At 44.3% G+C, this 26,290-nt stretch overlaps 1 protein-coding gene across 2 annotated transcripts in view; it reads right to left on the reverse strand.

Moving 5' to 3' along the window:
• Positions 1–26,290, reverse strand: part of HEMK1 (HemK methyltransferase family member 1) — a 182,936-nt gene that overhangs the window by 9,494 nt on the left and 147,152 nt on the right. For both annotated transcript variants that reach the window (XM_030207211.1, XM_030207212.1), the window contains exon 9: positions 4,206–4,301. In XM_030207211.1, the coding sequence (XP_030063071.1) occupies positions 4,206–4,301 (96 nt within the window). The remainder of the gene's footprint in view (positions 1–4,205; positions 4,302–26,290) is intronic.

Here is a 26,290-nt window from a genome sequence, read left to right on the forward strand (position 1 = left end):
AAAGCCTTCAGAGCGTTCCAGATCGCTCATAACTCCAGAAGATTGATCTGCAGATCGCGTTCCTGGAGGGACCAGCTTCCTTGGGTGTGAAGCCCATCGACATGAGCTCCCCACCCCAGGAGAGACGCATCCGTGGTCAGTACTTTTTGTGGTTGAGGAATTTGGAAAGGATGTCCCAGAGTCAAATTGGACCAAATCGTCCACCAATACAGGGATTTGAGAAAACTCGTGGACAGGTGGATCACGTCTTCTAGATCCCCAGCAGCCTGAAACCACTGGGAAGCTAGGGTCCATTGAGCAGATCTCATGTGAAGGCAGGCCATGGGAGTCACATGAACTGTGGAGGCCATGTGGCTCAGCAATCTCAACATCTGCCGAGCTGTGATCTGCTGGGACGCTCGCACCGCGAGACGAGGGACAACAAGTTGTTGGCTCTAGTCTCTGGGAGATAGGCGCGAGCCGTCCGAGAATCCAGCAGAGCTCCTATGAATTCGAGTTTCTGCACTGGGAGAAGATGGGACTTTGGATAATTTATCACAAAGCCCAGTAGCTCCAGGAGGCGAATAGTCATCTGCATGGACTGCAGGGCTCCTGCCTCGGATGTGTTCTTCACCAGCCAATCGTCGAGATATGGGAACACGTGTACCCCCAGTCTGCGAAGTGCCGCTGCTACTACAGCCAAGCACTTGGTGAACACTCTGGGCGCAGAGGCGAGCCCAAAGGGTAGCACACAGTTCTGGAAGTGACGTGTGCCCAGCTGAAATCGCAGATACTGTCTGTGAGCTGGCAGTATCGGGATGTGCGTGTAGGCGTCCTTCAAGTCCAGAGAGCATAGCCAATCGTTTTGCTGAATCATGGGTAGAAGGGTGCCCAGGGAAAGCATCCTGAACTTTTCTTTGACCAGATATTTGTTCAGGGCCCTTAGGTCTAGGATGGGACGCATCCCCCCTGTTTTCTTTTCCACAAGGAAGTACCTGGAATAGAATCCCAGCCCTTCTTGCCCGGATGGCACGGGCTCGACCGCATTGGCGCTGAGAAGGGCGGAGAGTTCCTCTGCAAGTACCTGCTTGTGTTGGAAGCTGTAAGATTGAGCTCCCGGTGGACAATTTGGAGGTTTTGAGGCCAAATTGAGGGTGTATCCTTGCCGGACTATTTGGAGAACCCACTGATCGGAGATTACGAGAGGCCACCTTAGGTGAAAAGCTTTCAACCTCCCCCCGACTGGTAGGTCGCCCGGCACTGACACTTGGATGTCGGCTATGCTCTGCTGGATCCAGTCAAAAGCTCGTCCCTTGCTTTTGCTGGGGAGCCGAGGGGCCTTGCTGAGGCGCACGCTGCTGACGAGAGCGAGCGCGCTGGGGCTTAGCCTGGGCCGCAGGCTGTCGAGAAGGAGGATTGTACCTACGCTTGCCAGAAGAGTAGGGAACAGTCTTCCTTCCCCCAAAAAATCTTCTACCTGTAGAGGTAGAGGCTGAAGGCTGCCGCGGGAGAACTTGTCGAATGCAGTGTCCCGCTGGTGGAGCTGCTCTACCACCTGTTCGACTTTCTCTTCAAAAATATTATCCACACGGCAAGGCGAGTCCGCAATCCGCTGCTGGATTCTATTCTCCAGGTCGGAGGCACGCAGCCATGAGAGTCTGCGCATCACCACACCTTGAGCAGCGGCCCTGGACGCAACATCAAAGGTGTCATACACCCCTCTGGCCAGGAATTTTCTGCACGCCTTCAGCTGCCTGACCACCTCCTGAAATGGCTTGGCTTGCTCAGGGGGGAGCTTATCCGCCAAGCCCGCCAACTGCCGCACATTGTTCCGCATGTGTATGCTCGTGTAGGGCTGGTACGACTGAATTTTGGCCACGAGCATAGAAGAATGGTAGGCCTTCCTCCCAAAGGAGTCCAAGGTTCTAGAGTCCTTGCCCGGGGGCGCCGAAGCATGCTCCCTAGAACTCTTGGCCTTCTTTAGGGCCAAATCCACAACTCCAGAGTCGTGAGGCAACTGAGTGCGCATCAGCTCTGGGTCCCCATGGATTCGGTACTGGGACTCAATCTTCTTGGGGATGTGGGGATTACTTAATGGCTTGGTCCAGTTCGCCAGCAATGTCTTTTTGAGGACATGATGCATGGGTACTGTGGACGCTTCCTTAGGTGGAGAAGGATAGTCCAGGAGCTCAAACATTTCAGCCCTGGGCTCGTCCTCCACAACTACCGGGAAGGGGATGGCCGTAGACATCTCCCAGACAAAGGAAGCGAAAGACAGACTCTCGGGGGGAGAAAGCTGTCTTTCAGGAGAGGGAGTGGGATCAGAAGGGAGACCCTCAGACTCCTCGTCAGAGAAATATCTGATGTCTTCTTCTTCTTCCCACGAGGCCTCACCATCGGTGTCAGACACAAGTTCACGGACCTGTGTCTGCAACCGTGCCCGGCTCGACTCCGTGGAACCATGGCCACAGTGGGAGCGTCGAGAGGTAGACTCCCTCGTCCGCACCGGCGAAGCTCCCTCCGCCGACGTAGCCGGGGAGCCTTCCTGGGAGGCTACCGCAGTCGGTACCGCACGCGGCACCGACGCCGGAGACCTCACCCCGGGCAATGGGCCAGCCGGCGCCTCGCTCGACGGTACCGGTGGCGCAAGCACCCCCGGTACCGGAGGGGTAGGGCGCAACAGCTCTCCCAGGATCTCTGGGAGAACGGCCCGGAGACTCTCGTTCAGAGCGGCTGTAGAAAAAGGCATGGAAGCCGATGCAGGCGTCGATGTCAGAGTCTGTTCCGGGTGTGGAGGCTGTTCCGGGCTCTCCAAAGGGGAGCGCATCGACACCTCTTGAACAGAGGGCGAGCGGTCCTCTCGGTGCCGATGCCTACTGGGTGCCGACTCCCTCGGCGACCCAGAGCTCTCGGTGCCGACACGGGAAGGGGACCAGTGACGATGCTTCTTCGACTTCTTGGGACGAAGCATGTCACCGGAGCTTCCCGGCACAGACGAGGAGGACGTAGAATCCAGCCGTCGCTTCCTCGGGGCCGAGACCGAAGGAGGTCGGTCTCGGGGGGGCTGTACCGCAGGAGCCCTCGGGATGGGGAAAGACCCACCCGAAGGCTCACCGCCACCCGCAGGGGAATGGACAGCCCTCACCTGCACTCCAGACGAAACACCACCGTCCAACGACATCAGCAGACGAGGAGGTCTCGATACCACCGACGCCGACGCAGCCTTCCGATGTCGCCCCGATGCAGAGGGCCGATGCCTTGATGCACTCGATGCAATCGGGGGCGAAGATGAAGGTCCAGGCGCCGACGACGTCGAAGCAGTCGATACTCCCGGTGCTGATGCCGACGAAGAGCCCGAGAACAAAATGTTCCACTGGGCTAATCTCGCTACCTGAGTCCGCTTTTGTAAAAGGGAACACAGACTACAGGCCTGAGGGCGGTGCCCAGCCCCCAGACACTGAAGACACGACGCGTGCCTGTCAGTGAGCGAGATTACCCGGGCGCACTGGGTGCACTTCTTGAAGCCGCTGGAAGACTTCGATGTCATGGGCGGAAAAATCGTGCCGGCGAGATCAAAACTCGAAATGGCGAAAATGGCACCGCAAAAATAGGGGGAAGAAAAACTTCGACCGAGGCCTAATAGGGCCTACCCCGACGACGAAAGAAAACTTACCGGGGCAAAGACTGGAAGTACGGGAAGGGAGAAAACCATAAAGGTCTCCTTCCGACACCTTTTTTTTTTTTTTTAGAACGAAGTCGATAAACGACGCGCGAGGTCAACTTTGGGGCGCGAACAACGAAACACGACCGTACCGAGCGCGGACAAAAGAAGACTGGCCGGCACGAGCCGGTTCGGGCGGGAAGACGGCCGCGCATACGCGGTGTGCATCGGCGCGCGAGGACTAGCAAAGGACTTTGCTAGAAAGTGTTCCGATTGGAGGGGCTGCCGTGGACATCACCCATCAGTGAGAACAAGCAGCCTGCTTGTCCTCGGAGAAATATATATATAAGTGCATTATACTTTTAGCAAACAAGTCCAGAGAAATGACTGATCTGAATGATTTTCTGACCCCCAACATGCCTACAGAACCCATTGGCATGGATTAGCTGATGGTGTGATATACAGAATTGCAAGGAAGTCCAAATGGATTCTGTGAAAAAACAAACCTTATTTTACCATGTTTTAACTGCTTTGGGCAAATCTGCACCAAGGGAAAATTTTTTACCCATAAAGCTTCAGGAAATGAGGTGTGTTAGACAGGATCCCTGTGATGATCTGCATCCCATCCTCTCCACCATCCAGGGCAGTGGGGTCCTCATAGCTGTAACAGAATATACTCACATTCAGTATACACAGACAACATATTGTACATAATAATTACTCTTCTGCCACTGTACAATGCAGTCCAGGCTGTACTGTAGGTGTCCATTAGACTCTCTGGATTGTGTGTTGTGACAAAACCTAAAGAGAAAAGCATCAAGAATCCAGAGATCCAGAGGTAACGAACAAAATTTATTCAATTTAGAAATTGTGTCAGGAGCCGACTCTGTGGGTGCTTGAGCACCCCCAATATTGAGAAAATTCCTTGTATGTGTCCAAGGAGGGGTTATTTCCATTGGGCTTAGCACCCCCAATAATTTTTAAAAGTTGGCTCCTATGAATGTGGCCAAGTTTCTCCCAAATGGCCTACATCAGGGTCATATAATGTCAAAACAGATACTGTTCACTCAAGTCACAGCAACAAGTCTAAGACACAGCTTCTACTTCTTCAGAGCAATGTTATTAAACTCCTTTTTTCAGGCAGATGCTGTTGCAACTCAGAGTAAAGTTATCAAACTCCTTTTCAAGGTTCAAGTTTAACTTTATTTAATACACAGCAAAATCATTAAACAGCTAAGTGGTTTACAAACATTAAATTAAAAGGATAGACATTGAGAAGGACAAAATGGGAGAACCACATAAGGAGGCTAGGTTACAAATGTTCGTACAATAAGGAAAGGGGTTTGAGGCAGGAGAATAATCAAACCCTAAACAGAAACATAAGGAACGTAGGGAGTGACAGAAATGCCTTTTATTTATTTATTGGGATTTATTAACTGCCTGTAAGAGCAGATTCACCCAAGATGGTGTAACTCCATGTACCTGATTGTTTATGCCAAATTAATGTATGCCTTTTCAGCCCTTTACTGTTGTAAGCCACATTGGGCCTGCCCGCGGGTGGGAAAATGTGGGATATAAATGCTATAAATAACAGCAGGTCCAGTTTAACATAAAACTTACAATTTTGTTTACAGCATAATAGCAAAATGACCAAACAGAAACAAATACAATAAATAAGGTAAACTTGGAAATATGATGTCAGTATAATACAAACAATACCATAATAGACAGCATGGAATATATTCAAATAATACAGATATAATAAAATCTCAGCATACTACGAATGAAACACCTAATAAGCAAGACAATAGAACATTCAAATAGCACAGATACGATACAAATGCTTTTCTATGTAGCTGAGGGGCCAAGTGCAGATAGGAACAAGGTGGGTAGTACAGACTCAATTGGGATAAATAGATGGGTGACTAAACTCAAGGCAAAATCTTTGTACAGTTAAACAAGACATGAGGAACTGGTCTAAGTAGGTTGTTTAGGGATAAGTTGCACACAGATTTCTCCTTTAATTGGCGTAATACTTGTGGGGTTCTGTAGGGATCTCCTCTTTTTCTAGTATTATTTAATGTTTTGCTGTGGTCTTTAAGTTCATTGTTAGACAGGAATGGCTTTCTCCATTACATTTACATTGATGATATCGCAGTGTTAATTCCTATTCAATTAGTTCTCAACATGGATGTGCTTAGGGTCCAACAATGCATTGACTTGTTAGAAAAATGGATGTATGCTCACAAGTTAAAAATGAATACGGAGAAAACTAAATTTATGTGTTTTAATTCAAGGCCAGAACAAACTCCTAAGATGATTACCATCAATCAGGTTGATTTTTTGTTTTCCCCAACTATTAAAATCTTAGGTGTCCAAATCGATTGCTCTATTTCTCTGGAAGCACAAGTTAGTGTTGTTGGCAGCTACCCTTCCACAATAGAGGCATTAACAATTTTTGTGGCCCCTTCAATGAGGCTTGTGCTTGCTCACTGTACTATCTTTGCTGGGCACGGGTCAAGAGGGCAGGTTGTCAGCCATAGACCTTTCAGAAATTTTTCAAGAGCTTCCTCTGTGACCTGGTTAAATGAGACCAGATGGCTGTGCATGATGGGGGACAGGGAGTGTTATCCTCATTAGCTGATGAGAGTTTTGATGGGACTGTACATAGGTCCTTTAATTTTGTTGGCAATGCATGTGGCAAAATCATTGCTGGTTAGTTGTGACTGGGAAGGCTGGTTCTGTTGTGAGATTTGCAGTAGGCTGTTTACTATTTTAAATAATTGCACGGTTGAATATGCAGCTTGATCAATGTGTTGAGAGAAATATTGTTTTTTGGCTGTTAAGGCCTGGTGGTACATTGCCATGTGTTTCTTACAGTTAAGCCTGTCTTCATCTAGTTGAGATTTACTCCATTTTCTTTCAAGTTGCAGATCTAGGTGAGATTTACACCATTTTCTTTCAAGTTGGCAGATGCTGTTCCAATGCTTGTGCAGCAGCATGCAAAGGTCTGTGTGTTTTGACAAACAAAGCAGATGGCCTCAGTAGTCTCTCTGTATCTGGAGAGGGGTAATAATGGGGAGAGAGTTCTTAACTTGTAGACAGCTGTAGTGGTGGCATGATGGCTTAGGTCCTGACCTCGTCAATTAGGTGGTAGGAAAAGCCTGTACTGCAACAGGTCAACCACAGGGGATGCCTAGTGCTGGATGTGTGGTGGCTACAGAGGTCACAGGAAACAAAAAGCTGCAAGCCAAAACCAAAAAAGTGAACTGTTTCCTAGAAGCTTGCTTAAAAAAAAATCTGTGGGCATGGGAAGGTAACAGATTATATCTGTCTCAAGCCCAGTGCACTATCTTTGCCTTTATTTTAAATATAGGGTTTTTAATCCCTGCTCCCTCATGAAAGGAAGGGTTTCCTAGCGTATCACTTTTGTCACTCATACCAGTGTTCTTCACTGGAAACCAGTGGTGGATTCCATCAACCCTAAGTATTGCTCCTTGATTCTGTTCCCCCAGTACACACTCTTTCCTTCCTTCTCTGCAGACTTGCAACCAGTGATGCCTCTGCAACAGCTATTCTGTTGTCTTCTGGCACTGCATGGCTCTCGATGAGATTGAGCTGCAGTGTGCCCAAACTCTGTGCTTACCCTACAAGGATGTGAGAACTCTGCAAGTGTGTCATATGAAACCAGAGGAGGCACTAGCAGCAAGCTTCTGGAGAAGGTGAGGAAGGTCAGCTTAGAGGGGATGCAGGTGGAGACAGGATGATAGAGACTGCCTGACAGAAGAGATAAGTGAAGCTGGGATGGGTTGGGGGAAATGGGGGGGGGGGGGGGGGGGGTGAAGGAGCTTTCAAGACAGTGTTACGGAAGAAAGTGTATTTGGGTGATGAGCTGGGGTGAGAGAGAAATATAATGGGAAGAGATAGGTGGAAGAGTGAGAATGTGTGGAGGTAAGATGAAGGAAAGAGAGGGTGTATATAATGGAAAAGAAAACTTTGTTTAAGCTATATCTTTGTGTGTCTGAGTGGTCCGACTGGCTACTACTACTACCAGAGGTGTAGCCAGGTTTTGATCTCAGGGGGAGCAGACTTTTATAAAATAAGCGCCGGCTGGTGTCAGCTAGACAGCAGTGTCTGTGTTGTTGCTCAACTACTACTACTTATCATTTCTATAGCGCTACTGGACGTACGCAGCGCTTTACACTTGAACATGGAGATACAGTCCCTGCTTTACACAGCTTACAATCTAATTAGGACAGACAGACAGGACAGGTAAGGGATAAGGGTTAGGACAGACAGGACATATAAGGGATAAGAGACAGTTGAAGTGAGGATAAGGTGAGGGTTCTGAACGGGTGAGTGGGGGTTAGGAGTTAAAAGCAGCATCAAAAAGGTGGGTTTTTAGCTTAGATTTGAAGATGGCCAGAGATGAGGCTTGACGTACTGGCTCAGGAAGTCTATTCCAGGCATATGGTGCGGCAAGATAAAGGAACGGAGTTCTGGAGTTAGCGGTGGAGGAGAAGGGTGCAAGATAAGAGAGATTACCCAGCAAACGGAGTTCATGGGGAGGGGTGTAGGGAGAGATGAGCATGGAGAGGTACTGAGGAGCTGCAGAGTGAATGCATTTATAAGTCAGTAAGAGGAGTTTGAACTGTATGTGGAAACGGATAGGGAGCCAATGAAGTGACTTGAGGAGAGGGGTAATATGAGCATAATGACATTGGCGGAATATTAGGTGTGCAGCCGAAATTCGAACAGATTGAAGAGGAGAGAGATGGTTAAGTGGGACACCCTTGGGACGCATGTTGCAGTAGTCTAAGCGGGAGGTGATAAGAGTGTGGATGAGGGTTCTGGTTGCGTACTTAGAAAGGAAAGGGCGAATTTTAGTGATGTTATAGAGGAAGAAACGACAGGTTTTAGCAGTCTGTTGAATATGTGAAGAGAAGGAGGAGTCGAAGATGACCCCAAAGTTGCGTGCTGATGAGACAGGAAGGATGAGTGTGTTATCCACAGAAATAGAGAATGGGGGGAGAGGAGAGGTTGGTTTAGGTGGAAAGATAAGGAGCTCAGTCTTGGTCATGTTTAGCTGCAGATGGCGGTGAGACATCCAGGCAGCAATGTCGGACAGGCAGGCTGAAACTTTGGCCTGGATGCCTGGATGCTCAAGGGCTGTTGCGGCTGTCTCTGTTGCGTCCTGCCAACAAGGAAACAGTAAGTTACATCAGGAGGCAGGACGCAGAAGAGGTCCCTGGACTGGCCAGAGCAGGCAACCTGTCTTCTTAACTACAAAGTAAAAATATTCAAATCGTGACCATCACCTCAGGAATACCACGCACATTCCTTCCACTGCTAGACACCTTGTTTACATCAGATGGGCTTTTGTTTGTGTGGTGACTCTACAGGATGTAACATACATAGTAACATAGTAGATGACGGCAGAGAAAGACCTGTACGGTTCATCCAGTCTGCCCACAAGATAAACTCATATGTGTTACTTTATGTGTATAACTGACCTTGATTTGTATCTGCCATTTTCAGGGCACAGACTGTAGAAGTCTGACCAGCACTAGCCCCGCCTCCCAATCTCTGCTAACCTTCTGAGGATCCAACAGGATTCCTTTACGTTTATCCCACGCATTTTTGAATTCTGTTACCGTTTTCATCTCCACCACCTCCTGCGGGAGGGCATTCCAAGTATCCACCACTCTCTCTGTGAAAAAATATGTCCTGACATTTTTCTTGAGTCTGTCCCCCTTCAATCTCATTTCATGTCCTCTAGTTCCACCGCCTTCCCATCTACGGAAAAGGTTTGTTTGAGGATTAATACCTTTCAAATAATTGAACGTCTGTATCATATCACCCCTGTTTCTCCTTTCCTCCAGGGTATACATGTTCAGGTCAGCAAGTCTCTCCTCATATGTTTTGTAACGCAAATCCCATTCCATTTTTGTAGCTTTTCTTTGCACCGCTTCAATTCTTTTTACATCCTTAGCAAGATAAGGCCTCCAAAACAGAACACAATACTCCAGGTAGGGCCTCACCAACGACTTATACAGGGGCATCAACACCTCCTTTCTACTGCTGGTCACACCTCTCTCTATATAGCCTTGCAACCTTCTAGCTATGGCCACCGCCTTGTCACACTGTTTTGTCGCCTTCAGATCCTCAGATACTATCACCCCAAGATCCCTCTTCCCGTCTGTACATATCAGACTCTCACCGCCTAACACATACGTCTCCTGTGGATTTCTACTCCCTAAGTGCATCACTTTGCATTTCTTTGCATTGAATTTTAATTGCCAAACCTTAGCCCATTCTTCTAGCTTCTGCAGATCCTTTTTCATGTTTTCCACTCCCTCCAGGGTGTCCACTCTGTTACAAATCTTAGTATCATCGGCAAAAGGCAAACTTTACCTTCTAACCCTTTGGCAATGTCACTCACAAATATATTGAACAGAATCGGCCCCAGCACCGATCCTTGAGGCACTCCACTACTCATCTTTCCCTCATCTGAGCAAATTCCATTAACCACCACTCTCTGGCGTCTGTCTGTCAACCAGTTCCTAATCCAGTTCACTACGTTGGGTCCTATCATCAGCCTGTCAAGTTTATTCAAGAGCCTCCTGTGGGCAGGGTCGGTCCTAGGGTTTCTGGCGCCTTCCTTCAGCCTATTAGTCGGCGCCCCTACCCATCCAGGGGCGGGATCACTATGGCCCCGCCCCTACAGTAGTCACACCCCTTTTACTAGCCATAGCATCATTGAAAATATTACACCTGTCTTCCCTTCCCTCCCCTCCATCTATGTCCAACAATTCTCTCCCTGCCCTCCCCTCCATCCACCCATGTCCAGCAACTCCCCTGCCCTCCATCCATCTGTCCATCCATATCCAGCAATTCTCCTCTCCCCGGCTGCCCCCCTCCATCCATCCATCCATATCCAGCAATTCTCCTCCCTCCCCTCCATGTCCAGCAATTTCTCCTGTCTCCCTGGGCCCTGCCCTCCCATCCATGTCCATCGATCAATGCTCCTCTCTCCCCTGCCCTCCTGCTCCCATGTCCACCTGCCCGCCCTCTTCTCTGGTTTAAATCTTGTGTTTAAACTCACCTCCGACGTCGCAGCAGCTGTGCAGCGTCAGTGAAAGCGCTGCTGCTGACGTCTCCCAGCCTTCCCTTTGCTCGTTCGTTCCCTCAGTGTCCCGCCTTCTTCTGACTTCATTTCCTTGCAAAGGCGGGACACTGAGAAGGGAACGAACGAGCGAAGGGAAAGCTAGAGACTGATGCTGCGCAGCTGCTGCGACGTCGGAGGTAAATTTAAATATAAGATTTAAATGCCCTAGGGCGGCGCGGGTACCGGAGCAGGAAACCGAAGGCAGGACTGCTGTCGGGGTCCGGGAGCTGAGGTAAGCGGCGAGGGTCAACATGGCGTGGCGGCGCCCTCCAGAGGTCAGCGCCCTCCTGCCATGCTTACCTTGCTTACTGGGTTGGACCGGCCCTGCCTGTGGGGAACCGTGTCAAAAGCTTTGCTGAAATCTAAGTAGATTACGTCTACAGCATGTCCATGATTCAATTCTCTGGTCACCCAGTCAAAGAATTCAATGAGGTTCATTGGACACGATTCACCTTTGGTAAAACCATGTTGTCTCGGATCTTGCAACTTATTGGCTTCCAGGAAATTCACTATCCTTTCTTTCAGCATCGCTTCCATTACTTTTCCACTAACCGAAGTGAGGCTTACCGGCCTGTAGTTTCCAGCTTCTTCCCTATCACCACTTTTGTGAAGAGGGACCATATCCGCTATTCTCCAATCCCATGGAACCTCTCTCGTCTCCAAGGATTTATTAAACAAATCTTTAAGAGGACTCGCCAGAACCTCTCTGAGCTCCTTCAATATCCTGGGGTGGATCCCGTCCGGTCCCACGGCTTTGTCCACCTTTAGATTTTCAAGTTTTTCATAAACACTCTCTTCTGTGAATGGTGCTATATCCACTCCATTCTCATATATACTTTTGTCAGTCAATCCCAGTCCTTCTCCAGGATTTTCTTCTGTGAAAACAGAACAAAAGTTTCTATTTAGCAAATTTGCTTTTTCTTCATCATTATCTACATAGCGGTTTGCAGCATCTTTCAGTCTCACAATTCCCTTTTTAGTCTTCTTCCTTTCACTAATATACTTGAAGAAATTTTTGTCACCCCTCCTTACATTTCTAGCCATTTGTTCTTCCACTAGACCACTAGTCTTTAGGATTTTTATTTTGGGTGACAAGGACCACCAAAGGCAGCCCTTGCCCCAGAGTGGCTGAGCCTACTTTCAAATAGGGCTAGACACTTTGCCATTCAGGTTTTCAGGCTATCCACAATGAATCTGCATGAAAACGATTTGCATGTAATGGAGGCAGTATATGCAAATCAATTTCATGCATATTTAATGTGGATATCCTGAAAACCTGACTGGCAACAGGGTACTCTGGGACCAACTTGGGAAACACTGCCCTAGAACACAAAACGTACCACCCATAACAGCCCTAACCCACCTATGAAAAGACAGTGCTATATATAAGTACATAAGAATTGCCATCCTGGGAAAGACCAAAGGTCCATCAAGCCCAGCATCCTGTTTCCAACAGTGGCCAATCCAGGTCACACATACCTGGCAAGATCCCCAAAAAGTACAAAACATTTTATACTGCTTATCCCAGAAATAGTGAATTTTCCCCAAGTCCATTTAATAACAGTCTATGGACTTTTCCTTTCGGAAGCTGTCCAAACCTTTTTTAAACTCCGCTAAGTTAACCGCCTTTACCACATTCTCTGGCAACGAATTTCTGAGTTTAATTACACATTCAGTGAAAAAATTTTTTCTCTGATTTGTTTTAAATTTACTACATTGTAGCTTCATCGCATGCCCCCCAGTCCTAGTATTTTTGGAAAGCGTAAACAGACGCTTCACATCTACCCGTTCAACTCCACTCACTATTTTATAGACCTCTATCATATCTCCCCTCAGCCGCCTTTTCTCCAAGCTGAAGAGCCCTAGCCGCTTTAGCCTTTTCTCATAGAGAAGTCGTCCCATCCCCGTTATCATTTTCATTGCCCTTCTCTACACCTTTTCTAATTCCACTATATCTTTTTTGAGATGCGGCGACCAGAATTGAACACAATATTCGAAGTGTGGTCGCACCATGCAGCAATACAAGGCATTATAACATCCTCATTTTTGTTTTCCATTCCTTTCCTAATAATACCTATATAACATAATCACATAAGTAATGCCACACTGGGAAAAGACCAAGGGTCCATCGAGCCCAGTATCCTGTCCACGACAGCGGCCAATCCAGGCCAAGGGCACCTGGCAAGCTTCCCAAACGTACAAACATTCTATACATGATATTTCTGGAATTGTGGATTTTTCCCAAGTCCATTTAGTAGTGGTTTATGGACTTGTCCTTTAGGAAACCGTCTAACCCCTTTTTAAACTCCGTCAAGCTAACTGCCTTCACCACGTTCTCCAGCAACGAATTCCAGAGTTTAATTATACGTTGGGTGAAGAAACATTTTCTCCGATTTGTTTTAAATTTACTACACTGTAGTTTCATCGCATGCCCCCTAGTCCTAGTATTTTTGGAAAGCGTGAACAGACGCTTCTCATCCACCTGTTTCACGCCACTCATTATTTTATATTAGTAAAAAAGGCCCGTTTCTGATGCAAATGAAACAGGCGCTAGCAAGGTTTTTATCAGAGTGTGCACGTTTGAGAGAGAGAGTGAATGTGCGAGTGTGTGTGTGACAGAGAGAGAGTGAGAGTCTCCCCCTCCCCTCTGCTGTCCCTCCCCTCTGCCCTCTCTCCCCTTCCTCCCCCCTCCCAGTTTCGGAGAGCAGTGTTTGGTAATTATACAGGATTCCTGCTGTGTTTTTCACTGTTTGTATTTGTCAGGATTCGTGCTGTGTTACAGAGAGAGCGACGCTCCAAGTTTCGGAGAGCAGTGTTTGGTAATTATACTGGATTCCTGCTGTGTTTTCCTTCACTGTTTATATTTGTCAGGACTCAGGAGTTGTGTTACAGAGAGAGCGAGGGTGGGGCAGACACTCATGGGGAAACCGGATATCTACACCACTTCACACTTCCGGCTGGAGGCTTCATTTAGAACGTTGGTGGTGCCTTTTATATAGAGAGATACCTCTATCATGTCTCCCCTCAGCCGTCTCTTTTCCAAGCTGAAAACCCCTAGCCTCCTTAGTCTTTCTTCATAGGGAAGTCGTCCCATCCCCGCTATCATTTTAGTCGTCCTTCTCTGCACCTTTTCCAATTCTGCTATATCTTTCTTGAGATGCTTTCTTAGCTGCAGCAGCACACTGAGCAGAAGGTTTCAACGTATCATCAATGACGACACCTAGATCCGTTTCTTGGTCCGTGACTCCTAACGTGGAACCTTGCATGACATAGCTATAATTCGGGTTCCTCTTTCCCACATGCATCACCTTGTACTTGTTCACATTAAACGTAATCTGCCATTTAGCTGCCCAGTCTCCCAGACTTGTAAGGTCCTTCTGTAATTTTTCACAATCCTCTTGCGAGTTAACGACTTTGAATAATTTTGTGTCATCAGCAAATTTAATTACCTCGCTGGTTACTCCCATCTCTAACTCATTTATAAATATATTAAAAAGCAGCGGTCCTAGCACTGACCCCTGAGGAACCCCACTAACTACCCTTCTCCATTGTGAATACTGCCCATTTAACCCCACTCTCTGTTTCTATCCTTCAACCAGTTTTTAATCCACAATAGGACATTTCCTCCTACCCCATGACCCTCCAATTTCCTCTGTAGCCTTTCATGAGGTACCTTATCAAACGCCTTTTGAAAATCCAGATACACAATATCAACCGGCTCCCCTTTGTCCACATGTTTGTTTACTCCTTCAAAGAATTGAAGTAAATTGCTCAGGCAAGATTTCCCTTCACTAAAGCCGTGCTGACTTGATCAGACTTACCGGTCTATAATTTCCCGGATCTCCCCTGGAACCTTTTTTAAAAATCAGCGTTACATTGGCCACCCTCCAATCTTCCGGTACCACGCCCGATTTTAAGGATAAATTGCATATCACTAACAGAAGCTTCGCAAGCTCATTTTTCAGTTCTATCAGTACTCTAGGATGTATACCATCCGGTCCAGGAGATTAGCTACTCTTCAGTTTGCTGAACTGCCCCATTACGTCCTCCAGGTTTTTACTATGTTTTTTTGCCTCTAATGCTATTTTTTTTTTTCGTAATCCCTCTTGGCCTTCTTTATCTGTGCCTTGCATTTGCTTTGACACTCCTTATGTTGTTTCTTGTTATTTTCAGACGGTTCTTTCTTCCATTTTCTGAAGGCGTTCCTTTTAGCCCTAATAGCTTCCTTCACCTCACTTTTCAACCACGTCGGCTGTCTTTTGGACTTCCGTTTTTCTTTTGTAATTCGCGGAATATATTTGGCCTGGGCCTCTAGGATGGTACTTTTGAACAGCATTGTTAGGTTTTCAAGGCAGAAACTAGGTTCGTGAGCCCTTGGGCCACTGCCCTGGAGCAGCAGTGGCAGGCAAAACCACCCCACACCAGAGACAAGGCAGAACTCTGACAGAAACAGCTAGCCTTCACCTGCACTTGACCGCCGTTCCTCAGGAGTTGAGCCCCTGGGTGCAGGCGGCCGGCAGGACTTACCGGACAGGGCAGGAACTGGATACCCACTAGGCTGAACAGGGACTGAGGGTCAAAGGGGAAGGGAATATACATGGGCAGCAAGGCAGGAAACTGGGCTAGGACTCACAGACAGACAATACAACACTAGGCAGGAAATGGCCAGGCTTGAGAGCAAGGACTAAAAGCTGCAAAGCAGCCACTAAGAAAGGAAACACAGACAGGTAAGAGACAGAACTGAAAGCTGCCAGGCAGCCACTAAACAAGAAACACAGACCACCTAGAACTAGACAAAGAAATACAAACAAGAAACAAGACTGGGAAGCAAGCAATACAGTACACAAAGACTAGACTAGAAACAGGCAAGAATCTCAGACAATAAACTGGACTAGGCAGAAGTGCACAAAGCACACCAGCATACCAGGGACCTTAGGCGATGCAAAGGCAAAAACAGAAGTTTCCAGGTGATTAATAAAGCCCATCAGCTGCAGGAATCACAAGGCAGCTATGGGTGCTGTTCAGGCACAAACAAGAGAAGCAAGTCTGGCAGCTCGGAAGATCCGGACCAGACTGGGCTGAAGTCTGGAATGGGTGACAGTTCATAGCAGCCACTGGTTCAGGCCACCAGAGGGCGAGGTGAGCACAGACAATGAAACAGTCACCACCGTGACAAGCATCCACGCCTGTTGTACAGTTTTTACCCTCTCAGTTGCCCCTTAAGTTTTTTTTACCGTTCTTCTCATTTTATCATAGTCTCCTTTTTTAAAGTTAAATGCTAACGTATTTGACTTCCTATATATAGTTACTTCAAGGTCGATATCAAAACTGATATTATGATCACTGTTATCAAGCGGCCCCAGTACCATAACGTCCCTCACTAGATCATGCGCTCCACTAGGGAGAGGGACCTTGGGGTAATGGTGTCCGAAGATCTTAAAGTAACAAAACAGTGTGACAAGGTGGTGGCCATAGCCAGAAGGATGCTAGGCTGCATCGAGAGAGGCATAACCAGAAGAAAGGAGGTGTTGATGCCAGTTGTTGTTGGTGAGGCCCCACCTGGAGTATTATTTTCAGTTTTGGAGACGTATCTTGCTAAGGATGTAAAAAGACTAAAAGCAGTCCAGAGGAAGGCGACAAAAACGGTATGTAGTTTGCACAAAAAAAGAGATGTGAGAAGAGACTGGAAGACTTGTACGGTCTGTGTCCCATATATGGCAATGTATACCCTAGACGAATGAAGGGACAGGGGAGATTAATACAGACATTTCAATATTTGAAAGGTATAAATACAGAAACAAATCCTTTCCAGAGAAGGGGAAACAATAAAACTAGAATACATGAATTGAGGTTCCGGGGCGGTAAACTTAGGAGTAATGTCAGGAAATTTATCTACGCTGATGACGTTACATTATACATCCCATGCAAACATGATCTGGCGGAAATCACCAACGAAATCAAACTAAGCTTAAACATCATGAACTCATGGGCAAATGCATTCCAACTAAAACTCAATACAGAAAAAACACACTGTCTCATCACCTCATCCCAATACAATACATAAAAACCCACAAACATTAACACCCCAGGATACACCCTCCCTGTCTCAGACAGCCTGAAAATTCTCGGAGTAACAGTCGACCGTAACCTATCACTAGAGACCCAAGTGAAAGCTACCATAAAGAAAATGTTTTTCTCAATGTGGAAACTCAAACACGTAAAACCATTCTTTCCAAGGGAAATATTTCGTAACCTGGTTCAGTCCATGGTATTAAGCCACGCAGATTACTGTAATGGAATCTATGCGGGATGCAAGGATCAAATCATAAATAAACTTCAGACCGCCCAAAATACAGCACGTTTTGACAGTGCCAAACCACTCAGAGAAAAACTGCACTGGCTACCAATCAAAGAACGCATCACCTTCAAAATCTGCACGACTGTTCACAAAATTATTTACGGCGAGGCAGCGGGATATATGACAGACCTCATTGACTTGCCAACCAGAAACACCACAAAATCTGCACAATCATATCTAAACCTCCACTACCCAAGCAGCGAAGGACTCAAACACAAATCCACCTATGCAACCAGCTTTTCTTACCTAAGCGCACAACTATGGAACTCACTGCCTATAGCAGTAAAAAACATGCTCGACTATCTAAATTTTCGGAAAGCACTAAAGACAGACTTGTTCAGAAGAGCATACCCCACTGACCCAACATAAAAATACCGGTCATTTGCGACACAATATAACCAAAGACCGTAACGGACATTACCTGACTCTTCTTCCCCCTTTCCCTATCTAAGTTCCCCCCAACTGTCTCCTACCATACATGTACCTCATTACACCACAATATCACTTTGTATTCATTCATACTATGTATTTGTTCAAATCGTAACAGGCTAACACCATTAACGGTTATACAGTGGGGGAAATAAGTATTTGATCCCTTGCTGATTTTGTAAGTTTGCCCACTGACAAAGACATGAGCAGCCCATAATTGAAGGGTAGGTTATTGGTAACAGTGAGAGATAGCACATCACAAATTAAATCCGGAAAATCACATTGTGGAAAGTATATGAATTTATTTGCATTCTGCAGAGGGAAATAAGTATTTAATCCCTCTGGCAAACAAGACCTAATACTTGGTGGCAAAACCCTTGTTGGCAAGCACAGCGGTCAGACGTCTTCTGTAGTTGATGATGAGGTTTGCACACATGTCAGGAGGAATTTTGGTCCACTCCTCTTTGCAGATCATCTCTAAATCATTAAGAGTTCTGGGCTGTCGCTTGGCAACTCGCAGCTTCAGCTCCCTCCATAAGTTTTCAATGGGATTAAGGTCTGGTGACTGGCTAGGCCACTCCATGACCCTAATGTGCTTCTTCCTGAGCCACTCCTTTGTTGCCTTGGCTGTATGTTTTGGGTCATTGTCGTGCTGGAAGACCCAGCCACGACCCATTTTTAAGGCCCTGGCGGAGGGAAGGAGGTTGTCACTCACTGTTACCAATAACCTACCCTTCAATTATGGGCTGCTCATGTCTTTGTCAGTGGGCAAACTTACAAAATCAGCAAGGGATCAAATACTTATTTCCCCCACTGTATATAAGTCACATTGAGCCTGCAAAAGGTGGGGAAATGTGGGATACAAATATAACAAATAATAATAAAATCTTTTTTTTTTACATAGAGATGTTATGGTATCAGTTTAATTGTCAGGATTATTGAAATATATGTAGCATAATTATTGATTGTGCTGAATCTGATACCAATATAAAAATACAGCTTTGAGATCAGCTAACCTGAATTTCATCTCCCCCCTCCCTTTTTCCTGTGAAACTTTTGACAGCCAAAGTTTGGCTAGGTAGTTAACACCTCTAGGACTCTGAACAAAAGAACTATTCAAATACAAACAAGTAAGAGGATACTTCAAAGAGTGTTTTTAAGTTTACTCTCTTCCTCTGATCAAAAAGCCTGGCTGGTCAACAGAACAAAGGATCAAAGGTAACTAGTAGATACAAGGAGACAGAAAACCTGTGAAGGTGGGATGTCATAAGACATGAGACCAAGATACCACAATGCTTTGCAACTACCCAGGGTCGAGTGCAAACCAGGAAGCAAATGCACACAGAACATGCACTCATATTTCCCTGCAAACAGACTATATAAAAGTCTGGAAAAGCTCAGCTCTCTAGCTCTTGGGACCTTCTTCTTCTTGGGAATCTGCTGCTCTTGGGACCTGGTTCCTCTGCTGAACTCCACACACACACATCCAGACAAGACTTCTCTCCAGGCTCCAGCAACCAACTTTAAAAGAAAAGTACTCCTTCAGCAGAGAGGATTCCTTCTTCACTCTCTCTCTCTCTCTCAGCTTCAACAATTCTGCAACAAAGACTTTTCTGTAAGTTATTTAAGCCTGTTATTTTGTTGTTTTGGCAGAAATTATCTGTTCCCAGGTCCTTAAAAGAACTACCACTTGCAATATTATTTACATGATTTGTATATTAAATAAGCCTTTCCTGAAGCTAAATAGATGGTCTGTGTATCCTGGGTACATGCCTTTAAATCTGGAAACGCAGGATACTACATTTCAACAGAGATCATATTTAATTCATTGCAATTGTGGATCTTGTTGCTTTAATCAGCAACTGGTGGAGAATTAAAATATATACATATATATCTTAAAAATTATAAACATTAGCGAGTACTCTAGAGCTCTTCCCCCAAGATAAATTAATTTTTGTTACTTATTAATTGGTGGAGATACGTGGGCAGATATATTGTGCACAAGGTAACAGTGTTTTTAAATTGTATTTTTGTATTTTACACGCTTTATAGAGAACTGAGTATCAGGTTTCATTAATTAAATTTCCGATTGATAAATTGATAAGGTTTTCAGGGCACTACTTAAGATGTTGCACGTAATGGACATTTGGTCTCTGCCAGCGTGCCAATACTTAAGTACTTATGCAATTATGTACTTTATGTACTGTATAACAAACATTTTAGCCATACTGTGGCATAAAATAAAAACCAATTTTGCAGCTTCTGTTGAAGAGGATACACACACAGAGAAACACACTATTCTAGGGGTAGATAACCCTACTTTGCTCAAGCAATGCATAGTATCCTCGGGCCCCAATCCATGGACCCCTAGCGTACTGGAGGACATTAGTAGCATCTCTGATATAGAGAGCAAATTCAAAAAATATTGTAATTTATATTCAATTAAGGAAGGGAGCCAGAGAATTTCTGCATGCACTTGGTTAATGTGGACCATGTGTAAGAAAGCCTTAAAAGAACATGCAGAATTGAATGAGAAATTAGCTGCGAAAGAGAAAGAATGCACGCAGATAGGCACAGAAAAGGATTTCTTGATCACAATGACTAGGTGCTTAAAATATCAATTAGATGATTTTAAGCAGCAGATAGAGCACCAGCAAGCTCAGGAAAATCAAATGAAAACCCAAATTTTAGCTTTAGAAGTACAGGCAAATCAGGTCCCAGGCCTAAAACAACTAATCAGAGAGCTAATACCGCAGACACCCTCTATAGGTGAGAATGACACTGACCATGTACACTGTCACAAGGAGATAGAAATTTTAAGAAAAAAACTACAGGATTCTCACGTGCAGATATCAGCTATCTCAGGCGTTCCATTTGCCCCCCCCCCCCCCCCAAATAGAGCTACAGCCATGCCTGTTTCAACCGTGGTAAAAGTATCTGAGTCTAGATCGCTAGCGGGAGGACTCACCCAAACGATCAGTTCCCAGGCCCCCTCACAGCATCCAAGACCAGTTCTATATCCTGATTTAGCTCCAAACCAAGAGCAGGCCCCCCAGGCTCCCTCACAGCATCCAAAACCCCAGTGCATAGGAACACAACCTGTTCTGCAGCCTAATTTAAGTATTCATAAAAGTAAGCCACCAGTTAAATGTTCAGCTCCTCAACACACAGATGCACCACCTGGGCTGCATTCTGATCTAAGCTCCCATAAAGGTGAACCTTTAATAAAAGAATCAGCTCCTCAACATGTAGATACTGAAAACCGTAAGCAAGCATGTGACATTTTAAAATCTCATGGTGAGAATCTTTCATATTGGGAGAACAAACCCACTAGTGTCCTTACAGCAAGGGCCTTGCAGATATTGCAGATAGCTAACAATAACAAGAGAAATCTGCCCCCAGATAAGCAGAAACTTATAACTGCAAGTCCTGCTGGACCAGACACTGACATTCCGTCAGCCCTTCCTGCAATGTAATTCCTAGAAACATGAGGAGACGCGTCCAGCCTGGACTGGACTTCTCCACAGCATGACCCACTCTGCAGATGGCAGTGGGATCCAGGTGGTTGATTTTTAGTATAGGTTGGACAGGAAATAGGAAAATGTTTTTGCAATGAACCTTTTGTAACACTGTTAAGGATTTAAAATGTAGCTTCTATTGTTCTTTTGAATGTGTAAGATTTAATTGCTATGTCTCTCTGCAATAAGTAAGATTTAAAATGTCTCTCTATGATTAGTTTCTATTGTAAATTGTTTTTGATAATATTGTTTAAGGATTTAGAAATGTCTTTTTCTGATAAGTGACTCCCACTAGAGCTGAAACCGAATACTGTGAAGTTTAAAAATGTCTCTCTGTGATAGTAACTCCTACTGGAGCTGAAACTGAATACTGTGAAGTTTTAAAATTGTCTCTTTCTAACAAGTGACTCCCACTGGAGCTGAAACTGAATACTGTGAAGTTTTAAAATTGTCTCTTTCTAACAAGTGACTCCCACTGGAGCTGAAACTGAATAATGTGCTTTAATTTGAACTAATAAGATATGCTTATTTTTGTAGAAGAATCTAAGGCCTGAGAAACTAAAGCCTAGCTATATGCAGCTCGCGTGCCGTGATCTAAAATCCTGGGAAAGAACTGTGAAGCAAGAGAGAGAATCCCCCACCAGAGCCAGCCATGTGACCTGCTAAAATAATGTGAAATTGTCTTTTTCTTTCTTTTTCAGAGTTCGAGTTTCTACTTATGAGATAGTAATATTTTTATGGTGCTAGGAATTGATATATACATGGCTATCTCAGATATATTTCTAAATATAAAGATCTGTGCCTCTCCTACATTTTAAAATAAATAGATCTGTGCCTATTCTACTTATGAGATAGTGACCATGTATAATTTTGCTAATTTTTGCTTACTTCTAAATGAATGAAACTGCTTTTGGCTGCTTTTGTGTTTCTTGTGCTTTATTTGCAGGTTAAGTCCAAGTCCTGAATCCTGAATCGATCGATGTGATGTACACAAGGCCTAATAGAGCTCTTTGTTTGTTTGTCATGTGGCCTCCATATTTATATGTTTGTTTTATGTTATGGGGTACCCAAGAAACTATAAACAGACATTCATAGGCCCTCCCTACTAACTGTCTTTCCATTAGTTCACATTGTACCATGTCCTTTTCCAAGAAAGGAAAAAGAGACCATTTTCACTGGCAGGCAAGCTATAGAAAAGAAAACCATTTTCATTATTATACAAGCTATGGCTCACATATAATAAGTTCTACTAATTGCTATCTAAGGTTATATATTCACATGTGTATATTTGAAATTATGAGCAAAGGTTTCTCTTTATATGACCTATCAGATACAATCAGTACAGGGAATGTTTCTGACCTTTTTAGTTTATTCTATATCACAGCCAGTACGTACACAATGCTCTCTCTGAAATGAAATATTGGTTGTGTGCAAAGCACAATTAGCAAATCTTTTCTAAATTCTTTATAACATTAAACACATGGTTATTTGCTACACTGAATACTGCTAAAGCAGATAAATATGGTAACCTTTTACCACACTCATTACCCATAAATAGTTTCTCTCTGGAAAAAAAAAAGTTTCTCTCTGAAAAGTATTTCATGTTACTATACCATGACTCTGTTTTTGCTTATTTGGTCAATGATTAAGTAGATATTGTGGTATAGGATTGATAGGAATAATTATTTTGTGTGTAATAGTAACCTAGAAAATTATTATGATAATTACATAACTGCCTTTCATATTTCTGATAACAGTAGTATAGTAGTTCCATATTACCATTCTTGTTGTGTATTAGAACTTTCGGTCCTTTTATTATTGCTATGAATACATCAGTGGCTTCTGAAATAGAGACTATAGGGAAACATTCATAGTGTCAGGAAACACTCATAGAATATTTTTCCTTGGAATGTCAAATGCTGAGAATAATGACTGAATAGATTGGTCCATCCCATTGCGGTGGTAAATTGGTCAATTGCGCACTCTCATGCTATTGATTTGGCTAGCATACTGGGTAAGATATCCTGTGGCATAAACTTGGGAGCAGCCTATGCCCCTGAGCAGCAGCAGGTGACAAAAAAAGAGATGGTCTCTGAGGCGTGTCAAATGACGCTTGTGTGGCTGAAGTCATATAAAGTGTACTTGCAAGCCTATTTTAAACCAGAGCAAAGCCATACTCTGCCACCTGACTGAATAGAAGTCTAATGAAACTGACCACAGAAAACCTAACCCAGCTAGCCTAACTTTAAGTCATGAGCAAACAAAATTAATAATAATGGATCATTTGTTTATAATAACAGTAATAATTCTTAATAAGTGACATATTCCAAGATTCACAGTGACGTGACATATTAGATGACGGCAGGAAAAGACCTGCACGTTCCATCCAGTCTGTTCACTGTCCACTATCAAAAGATTCACTTCTCCCAATATACACACCAATGTAAATAGTCCAACATCTTTACTACTGTTCTTTCTGAAATTATGCTACTGTATTAGGTTAGAGTTAGGGTTTTTAGCTCTTATAGTTTATTTTATGGTTCCTCGCTCCAACTATTATGTTAAAGTCGCTTGGAACCAAGAGAGGGAATGTTATGGTATCAGTTTAATTGTCAGGATTATTGAAATATATGTAGCATAATTATTGATTGTACTGAATCAGATACCAATATAAAAATACAGCTTTGAGATCAGCTAGCCTGAATTTCATCTCCCCCTCCCTTTTTCCTGGGAAACTTTTGACAGCCAAAGCTTGGCTAGGTAGTTAACACCTCTAGGACTCTGAACAAAAGAACTATTCAAATACAAACAAGTGAGAGGATACTTCAAAGAGTGTTTTTAAGTTTACTCTCTTCCTCTGATCAAAAAGCCTGGCTGGTCAACAGAACAAAGGACCAAAGGTAACTGTAGTTACAAGGAGACAGAAAACCTGTGAAGGTGGGAATCCACACACCTATTGACAAAACGAAAGTATAATGTGTATCTGCTACAGAGACTGAGCAGGAAACCTTTTCACTTCAAAAGACCATTTGTCAGCAAAATCCAGACAGGAAGTCTTGTGATGTCATAAGACATGAGACCAAGATACCACAATGCTTTGCAACTACCCAGGGTCGAGTGCAAACCAGGAAGCAAATGCACACAGGACATGCACTCATATTTCCCTGCAAACAGATTATATAAAAGTCTGGAAAAGCTCAGCTCTCTAGCTCTTGGGACCTGCTTCTTTTTGGGAATCTGCTGCTCTTAGGACCTGGTTCCTCTGCTGGACTCCACACACACACACACACATCCAGACAAGACTTCTCTCCAGGCTCCAGCAACCAACTTTAAAAGAAAAGTACTCCTTCAGCAGAGAGGATTCCCTCTTCACTCTCTTTCTCTCTCTCAGCTTCAACAATTCTGCAACAAAGACTTTTCTGTAAGTTATTTAAGCCTGTTATTTTGTTGTTTTGGCAGAAATTATCTGTTCCCAGGTCCTTAAAAGAACTACCTCTTGCAATATTATTTACATGATTTGTATATTAAATAAGCCTTTTCTGAAGCTAAATAGATGGTCTGTGTGTCCTGGGTACATGCCTTTAAATCTGGAAACGCAGGGTACTACATTTCAACAGAGATAATATTTATTTCATTGCAATTGTGGATCTTGTTGCTTTAATCGGCAACTGGTGGAGAATTAAAATATATACATATATATCTTAAAAATTATAAACATTAGCGAGTGGTCTAGATCTCTTCCCCCAAGATAAATTAGTTCTTGTTACAGAGAGGGTGGTCAAAGCTGAAATGTCCTCCTGAGGGAGGTGATGGAGACAAAAACAGCGACGGAATTCAAAATGGCATGGGATGAACACAGAGGATATCTAATTAGAAAATGAATGGTATAAGAAAAACCTAAACTTAAATGGCTGCATATGTGTGGATGTGTCGAGTGACGCTTAGATGGCGATTCCAGCTGTGATGAACTAGGGCCAGTGCCAGGCAAACTTGTATGGTCTGTGTCCCATATATGGCAATCTGGTTTAGGATGGGCTAGAAAGGGCTTCAACAGCAATTTCAGTGGCTGGAACCTGACAGTGCTGGGAAGACCTTTACAGTCTCTGTCCCATAAATGACAAGACAGATAGACTGCACAGGGATTTGACAACAACTCCAGTAGTTTGAATGTAAGGATAGTGCTGGGCGGACATCTACAATCTATGTCTCAGAAACGTCAAAGAAAGACCATGATCAAGTATTTTACATCATATTCATTGCTGATTTAATCTTGATTTGATAATGAGTATGACAGTTGGGCAGACTGGATGGACCATACTGGTCTTTATCTGCCGTCAGTTACTATTAATGCTACTATGTATTCAGACTCTTAAATAAAGTATCACCCAAATCGCACACTGTGGGGACTAGAAATCACAATGAATAGTCAATGTCCCAAACATTTATGTCAAACACAGGATTTAGCAACATACCAGTTGGTACCTGGGGAAAATCAGATTAACTGCTTCTCACATCCATATGAACAATCTTGTTCTATCGCACAGGCGAAATGGTGTGGAGCAAATCCTCATATATTCCCCTTATTTCTTTTAATATTAATCTTATGCTTTTTAATTCTCAGAAGCTGTGCAAGTACGCATAAAGCATTATATTTATCCTTTACAAACATTCACTTATCTGTAAGGCAGCAATCTAACAGTAACAAGGAACCCCCGCCGACATGGCCAAGTTTCGCATAGTGCTTTATCAAGGAAGAGGCTCTCTGTAACAGAAACCATGTGAACAATATTACTTGCACATAACCCAAATCATCATCCATTTTCACAATAAAATATCACTAAAATAACATCATTACCTTTTCATCCTGCTTATAACCCTGTCTACCAGAAAATGGCCGCGGCGTTTCAGCGCGAACCTAGCTTATAAATGAGCTACAGCTGATCAAAAAACGGGCTGTATGATTGGATCTTCATCCACAATTGGACAGCCAATAGAATACCATCCCATACAATTACATCATTGACCACCAATCAATTTCCGAGTTGAGACCGTCCGGAACTAAAGTTCTTAACCTGAATATCCATTTCTGCTCCCTGAAGTTTAAGAGTTGAGCAGTATTACCACCCTCCCATCCCATACTGATCTGATCGATAATCCTCCATCTAACATCAGAGAGT

The sequence above is a fragment of the Microcaecilia unicolor genome, chromosome 6, assembly GCF_901765095.1.
Source record: "Microcaecilia unicolor chromosome 6, aMicUni1.1, whole genome shotgun sequence".
Lineage (NCBI taxonomy): Eukaryota > Metazoa > Chordata > Amphibia > Gymnophiona > Siphonopidae > Microcaecilia > Microcaecilia unicolor.